This window comes from Sapajus apella, unplaced genomic scaffold (genome assembly GCF_009761245.1).
Source record: "Sapajus apella isolate SASKATOON/1434 unplaced genomic scaffold, GSC_monkey_1.0 scaffold136, whole genome shotgun sequence".
In the NCBI taxonomy this organism is placed as follows: Eukaryota; Metazoa; Chordata; class Mammalia; order Primates; family Cebidae; genus Sapajus; species Sapajus apella.
This window is the reverse complement of record NW_022437076.1, coordinates 709,076-715,980: the sequence shown is the minus strand read 5'-3', so window position 1 is coordinate 715,980 and position 6,905 is coordinate 709,076. Positions and strand designations below refer to the sequence as shown.

Sequence of the window (6,905 nt, the reverse complement as noted above, 5' to 3'; positions counted from 1 at the left end):
TGTGTGTGCATGTGTGGGTACTGTGCGTGCACATGTGTAAGTGTGTGTCCACTTGGCCTGTGTCCCTCAGGTATCAGAGGTAGGGATGGGAGGCCGGGTTCCTTGTATGTAAATCCAGTTCTGTAGGGAAGGGGGTGACGCAGGCCGGGAAAGAGCTGGGGTTGTGGGCTGGGGTGTGGGGAGGGGCCCAGGGTGGCCGAGCTGAAGCAGGGCTGACATAGGTCCCTGGAGGGCCAGGGGGAGGCAGGACGCCCCAGGGTGCACCCTTGCTGTTCCCCCCCCCCCATATGGGTAAGTCTCAGTTTCCCATCTGTAAATACAGGAGTTGATGGTCCCTGCCCTGCATGGCTGTTGTGAGCATTACATGAATGAACACGCAGCCCCTGGCGCTGCCAGTTCTGGGAGACTCTTGGTGGTTTTTTATTGTGGTAAAATATGCAAATATACATTTCCCATCTCAACCATTTTTTTTTGACTCCTCCCCTCCACGCTCAGCCAATTTTGGTGCACAGTTCGGTTGTGCTGAGAACCTTCTACCTTCACACTGCAGTGCAGCCCGTGGCCAGAACCCTCTTCAGCTTGCAAAACTGAAACTGCTCATTAAACAGCAGCTCCCGTTCCTCCTCCCCTGGGCCCCGGGGAGGCCGCCGCTTTGCCTCCTTCTCTCTGGATGTGACTATTCTGGGGTATTCTAGGATCCGCAGAAGTGCAGTTCCCCAGCACCTGTCCTTGGTGTCTTTCACTCAGCAGAAAGTCTTCAGGCTCCATCCCCGTCGCAGTGCGGGTCAGAACTTCCTTTTTCAGGCTGAATAATACTTGAGACTAGGAAGCTCCTCTCCCGAACACTTCGCCAGCAGCAGCCTCCGAGAGGCCAAGGGCGGGCAGGGCTGGGGTTTTGGGGAGAGGCTGTCCTCTTAAAGCCAGAGCCCCCATATGTTTCCTCAGTGCTGGCCAGGGCCTTCCCTGGGGCCGCCTCCACCCATCCTTCCTGGATTCGTCCGTTTCACACGGCCAGCAGAGACATACCTGAGACTGGGTAATTTATAAAGGAAAGAGGATTATTGGACTTCCTGTTCCATGAGGCTGGGGAGGCCTCACAATCATGGCAGAAGGTGAAAGGCTCATCTCACATGTTTGGTGGCAATAGAGAGAATGGGATCCAAGCAAGATGGGTTTCCGCTTATCAGACCATCAGATCGTGTGAGACTGACTTACTGCCACAGGAACAGTGTGGGGAACCTCCCCTGTGACTCAGTTGTCTCCCGCTGGGTCTGTCTCCCAAAATGTGGGAATGGTAGGGTACAATTTAAGATGAGATTTGGGTGGGACACAGTCTAACCAGATCACCTCCGGTGAGGTCTCCCCTTAACCCACGGGGTCGGTGTCTGTCTCTTCAGGACTCCTTAGCTGGGGAGAGTCTGCCCAAGAGCCCCACTAGCAGCTCCTGGCCCGGGAAACAGGCTCCTGCCCTTCCCCCTCTAAGGACAGAGCGCCCCAGAGGGCTGGGTGGAGAAACATGGGCCAAACGAAAACCTTTTAAGCTACAACAGACAAATGTGTAAGAAAGTAAGAGTAAGACACCGCAGTCGGGCACCCTCCCCGCTCAGGCTGGGCCACAGATTCCCAGAACTCTGCACTTCAGGCACTTGGTGGGAAAGGCTCGAGGCTGAGGCGAGGGAGTTGGGTTTGGAAGAGCAGCCTTGCCACCTCGAGCACACGTGAGGCCACTGAACCAGGCCCCGTCCCAGAGGCAGCCCCACAGTGCAGGGCACAGCTCAGATGCGCCCCCAGGACCTCAGCCGCTTCTCCAGCACCTCGCAGGGCCTGGCGTGCAGAGAAGGGAGCATCGCCCTGCCTGCCAGGCCCTGTGTCCACATCGTCCCCCTGCCTCTCACTCCAGCCCCAGGAAGGTGGGACTGTTACACCCCTGCCCTTATTTTTTTGTAATTTGAGACAGGGTCTCGCTCTGTCACCCAGGCTGGAGTGCAGCCTCCACTTCCCAGGTTCAAGCAATCCTTCCACCTCAGCTTCCATAGTAGCTGGGACCACAGGCATGGGCCACCATGCCCAGCTAATTTTTTAGTTTTTGAAGAGACAGGGTCTTACTATGTTGCCCAGGCTGGTCTTGAATCTTGGGCTGAAGTGCTCGGATTACAGATGTGAGCCACTGCTCCCGGCCAACCCGTTTTGCAGATGACAAAGTTGAGGCTTAGATGCAAAGTAACTCATCCACTTCCCAACTGGTGACCACAGGAGCTGAGCCCAGAACCCAAGCCAGCCAGGCCCCCACAACTCTGCCCTTTGCCAGAGTCAGAGAAGTGGGTGGTTGGAAGTCCCCACCGAATCCCCCAGGGCTCCGTCAAACCTAGGCAGGGTGGGCCTGGCAGGAGCCTCAGCCTCCCTTGGAGATGGGCTGGTGTGAGCAGCCATGCGCCTCCTGACCCGGCTGGGTAGAAGCCTTGCAGTGCATCTTTGAATAATGTCCTGGGGTTGCCAGCTGCACCCCATAGATGCCACAGCTGCCTCCCTGCATTCCTGTGCACCAGCCCAGAAGAAAAAAATGCAGTTTTCAGAAACAGGAGCCTGCTGAGGTCAGCAAAGCTCCTGTGTGCATGCTTCTGTGTGCCCCAGCTGTGCACGCCTGCCTGGGTTTTCTAGAAAAACCCGAGTGAGTGAGGGGTGCCATCTTGTGGAGGGACCTCTGTGGCCAGTCAGTTTGTGTGACCTCCATGGACTGACTGGGAGTTGTGGCAAATAGGACCCAAAGTGGGGCCTGGTCTCCAACCGTGTCCCGGGGTTACGTGGATTTAGGGTCAGTGAGGGACTTGGCCACTCAGGAGGCCGTGCTCAGAAGATGGGGGAGGGGAGTTAGGAGAAGGGCCTGACCACAGGGGGTGGGGAGGGAGGATCCGAGGAAGGGGAGCCACCTGGCTTCCAGGGAGAGAAGAGAAAGAGAAAGTTTGTCCTGACAGACGCCCCTGACAGCTGCCCTGGGCCAGGATGTTAACAGGAGGGGAGATTGCACTGGCGCTGAGCCAGCCTCGCTCCCTCTGTCTGGAGGTGTGGGGCTTGGGGGCTTCTGTGAAAGGGGCCATGAGTGGACCCACCCAGGAAACCCAGGGGACAAGGGCACCTGCAGGCTCCGTCTCCCTGATTTCCAGTTCACACCTTTGCTGTTCTCTGCCCAGGGCCTGAAGCCGATGGACCACAATGGGCTGGCAGACCCCTACGTCAAGCTGCACCTGCTGCCCGGAGCCAGTAAGGTGAGGGGTTTCACGCAGACCCGCCCACCCGCTGCACCTGACCACACTGATGGGGCCTGGACTAGGCTGGGGGCACCCAGGGAGGCCCACAGCTGCCACTCCCCTCAGAGTCCACGCAAGCTGAGGGGACCTCAGCCATTCACCTCCATGCAAAGCACCAGGTCTGCCCCACACCCTGGATGCCTCCTGGGGACCTCACATGTCCGCCTTACCTACCTGCTGACCTGGGGAAACCCCTGGAGAATTTACAGGCCGGCACTTTATGAGAAGCATTTGCAACTGGAAGTTACTGTTAGGTGCAAACAGAGGACTCGGGTTCAATAACACTGGGAACCATTCAGAAGCAGGTTTCTGTGCCGTAGGACTTACCATTTAATGTGTTGATGGGCTGCTCCTTGACTCTCTGTAAGGAGGATGAAGTGGGCAGCATCTGCCCAATATATTTGACCACAGGATCCTTGTTCCTGCACTGGGGACCTGGGGGTCAACCACACATGCACTCGGGGCACCAGCGCAGCAGGTGCATCTAGGAGAGGGGAGGGAAAGAAGTCGCTGTTAAATAAAAGCATCAAGGTGACCTTGAGCTGTGGAAAATCAGAACCTAATTAGTCTCCCTTCTGTGCATCTGACGCTTCAGTGTTGTTTTATTTTTAATTTCATGGGGCAGAGTCTGAGTTGACTTGGGGCCCTAAATGTGTAGGCCTGGGGTCCAGGAGGACCCGCTCAGAAGGGGCCATTCCCTTTCTCTAGGGAGACAGGGCTGCAGGAGAAATGGCAGTGACCCACCACCTAGTCCTGGGGAAGAAATGGGCTCCCCATTCCAGGCGGGCGTCGATGTCCTTATGCAGGTGGGCTCGGTGTGAGGGCCAGGGCGAGTGTGACTGGGGACGTGTGCCTGACACAGGAGCTCAGGGCCCCCTCATTTGTGGGACTGGAGCTGGCAGTGCCTGGCTGCCGCATTTTAGGAGGTCCCCAGGACTCTCCCAAGTGTTTTATAAAGTGTGGTCTCCTTGTAAACAAGGTCCCGAAAGCCATGTGAGAGGGATTCCTGTGCCCTGTCCATGGTGCGGAACCCGATGCTGCCACAGAGCTGGAATGGGAAGCTGGGGCTGCCGACCTCCCAGCCTGGGCTGGGCGTGGCAGGCATCAGACCAATTCAAACACGCAGCTCAGAGTCGATGGCTCAGGAGGATGGAGTGGCTGCAACGTTCCGGCTCAGAGGCCACCCCCGAGGCATACCGGAGGACAGGATGGGTTCCAGGCAGAGGGAACAGTCTGAAAAGGAAGGGCGTGCCCTGGGAAGGAGACCCCAGTTCCACACAGGCCTCCTGCAGAACCCACCCCAGGCATCAGGGGCTGGAGGCAGGACCCTCCTTGGATGAGCCTCCTATGGCTGCTGCAGCAGATGACCCCGAACCTCGTGGCTTGAAGCAGCGCACTCTGACGGCTCTGCAGGTTACGGTCCATCCAAGCTCTCCCTGGGCTAAAATCAAGCTGTCAGCAGGGCTGCGTTTCTCCTGGGGCCCGGGGAGCCTACCTATTGCCTGGCTCTTTCTGACTTCTAGAGGCCGCCCACCCTCCTGTACCCTTCACAGCAGGCCCTGTTGCATCTCCCTGGCCTCCTTCCTTGGTGACATCGCAGTTTTTCTTCTCTGCTCCTCCTTCTGCTTTTAAGGACCCTGTGACCACTCGGGGCCACCGAGACAATCCAGGATCATCTCCCTATCGTAACGTCAGCCTGTTAACGACCCAACTCCACCTGCAGCTCCACTCCCCTTGGCCGTGCTGAGAACCTATTCACAGGTTCCAAGATGCGGACGTGGCCATCTCTGGGGGCCGCTGTTCTGTCTGACACATCCTTTGATGCTAATAATATCATTTTTCCCTTCTCCAGGCAAATAAGCTCAGAACAAAGACTCTCCGTAACACTCTGAACCCCACGTGGAACGAGACCCTCACTTACTATGGGATCACAGATGAAGACATGCTCCGCAAGACCCTGCGGTGGGTGAGGGGCCCGGGCCGCTGCCCCCTCCCCGTCCCCACCCCCACCCGGCTGTCCTAGTGAAGGCAGGACTGGGGGTCAGATGGTCCCCTGTGGGTTCAACCTCATGCCAGCAACTCCAGCCTGGGTTCAAAGACAGGCAGACAGGTTAATCCGTGCCGGTGGAGCCTGGTGGATGGAAAAGGGTCACCCTGGCCTGTCCCCTGAAGGTGCTTCCTGGGGCCTCTCAGGGTGCTGGAGGTGGTTCCCTCTGGAGAACTGGCTCCCCAGCCTCCCGGCTACCCCTTCTTTCTCCTGTTCCCTCCTTGAACTGGAGGACACTTGTCCAGGAGGACAGTGCCTGACATCATGCCACCCTCTGGCCCTGTCACCCAGGCATCTTGTGCCTCTCCCTCCCCAGACCAGGGTAGGGCTCGAGGCAGGAAAAGCCAGGGCCGGCCCTCCCCTCGCACACCCCCCCACGCCCAGTGCGTCTGAGGCGCTGGCTGTGCCTCTTGCCCCCGACCCACCCCAGGATCTCCGTGTGCGACGAGGACAAATTCCGGCACAACGAGTTCATCGGGGAGACACGAGTGCCTCTGAAGAAGCTGAAGCCCAACCACACCAAGACGTTCAGCATCTGCCTGGAGAAGCAGCTGCCGGTGAGAGCACTGGTTGAGCACCTGCTGTGTACCTGGCTCAGTGGCAGGTGCTGAGAAGGCGGAACTTCCTGCCTCTGATGGGCTCATGAGGGGCAGAGTGAGAGGGGAGGGGAGATTGAGGAGGTGAGCTTGAAGAGGCGAGGGACTGGAGGCCAGGAAGGACCATGGCTTTCACGGGAGGTGCTAGGCAGAGGGAACGCGGGGGATGACATTTTACCAGGCTTGCTGGCCCTGGGCTCAGGAAGTCTGGAAGAAGAGGGCGGAAGGCCCGGGGAGACAGGGAGAGATGGGCGCAGCCCTGACCTGGCCTCTGCAGCGGGAGGGGGGCTTCATTCTGGACCGGATGTGCAGGTAGCAGATAGGACTTCCTTGGGTGCAGGGAGGACAGATCTGAGGTTTGAGGCCTGAGCCCCTGAAGCCTGAGAGGCTGTTCACTGTGCCCAGAGGACTGGGGCAGGGACCACATGCAGGTGGGACACTCAAGGAGCATGCTTGGAACGGGTTAGACTTGAGTGCCCGTGAGATACGCAGAGAAGACAGAAGACTATCCTTTCTGGGAAATGGCACTTGTCTGAACATTACGTAAGAAGAGATTTTGCCCCTGGCCTGCTCCAGCAGCCATGCCCTCCTGAGTCTTGGTGTATATAGGGCTGGCAAAGCCCTTATGAACCAGGTAAAGGCCCTCTCACCAGGGTTCCCCAGTGCCACCAGGGTCAAGAGAAATGCTGGCCCTCAGCCCTCTAGTGTTCAGGACGCAGGCAGAGGCATGGTCCCCTTCCTGGCACGTGGTCCCCTTAGAGGTCTGGGCAAGGGGCAAGTTCAGGAGGACAAAGCCCAGCAGCTGTCCCCAGTGTGCCCAGCCCCAGTGGGGCCCAGAGATGTGGACTCACGTCCAACTTAACCCAAGTCAAGCCCTGGGGGTGAGTCAGCCTGCGACTGGGGCTTCTTCCCAGGGTCCCAGTTCTGTCTTTCCGTATCACTTGGTCCAGTTTTTTT

The 6,905-nt window shown here is 58.2% G+C and overlaps 1 protein-coding gene across 2 annotated transcripts in view; it reads left to right on the top strand.

The window, feature by feature from the left end:
• DOC2B (double C2 domain beta) overlaps positions 1 to 6,905 on the top strand; it is a 36,670-nt gene that overhangs the window by 10,390 nt on the left and 19,375 nt on the right. For both annotated transcript variants that reach the window (XM_032263400.1, XM_032263399.1), the window contains 3 exons: positions 3,189 to 3,263; positions 5,158 to 5,267; positions 5,783 to 5,909. In XM_032263400.1, coding sequence (XP_032119291.1) covers positions 3,189 to 3,263; positions 5,158 to 5,267; positions 5,783 to 5,909 — 312 coding nt within the window. The remainder of the gene's footprint in view (positions 1 to 3,188; positions 3,264 to 5,157; positions 5,268 to 5,782; positions 5,910 to 6,905) is intronic.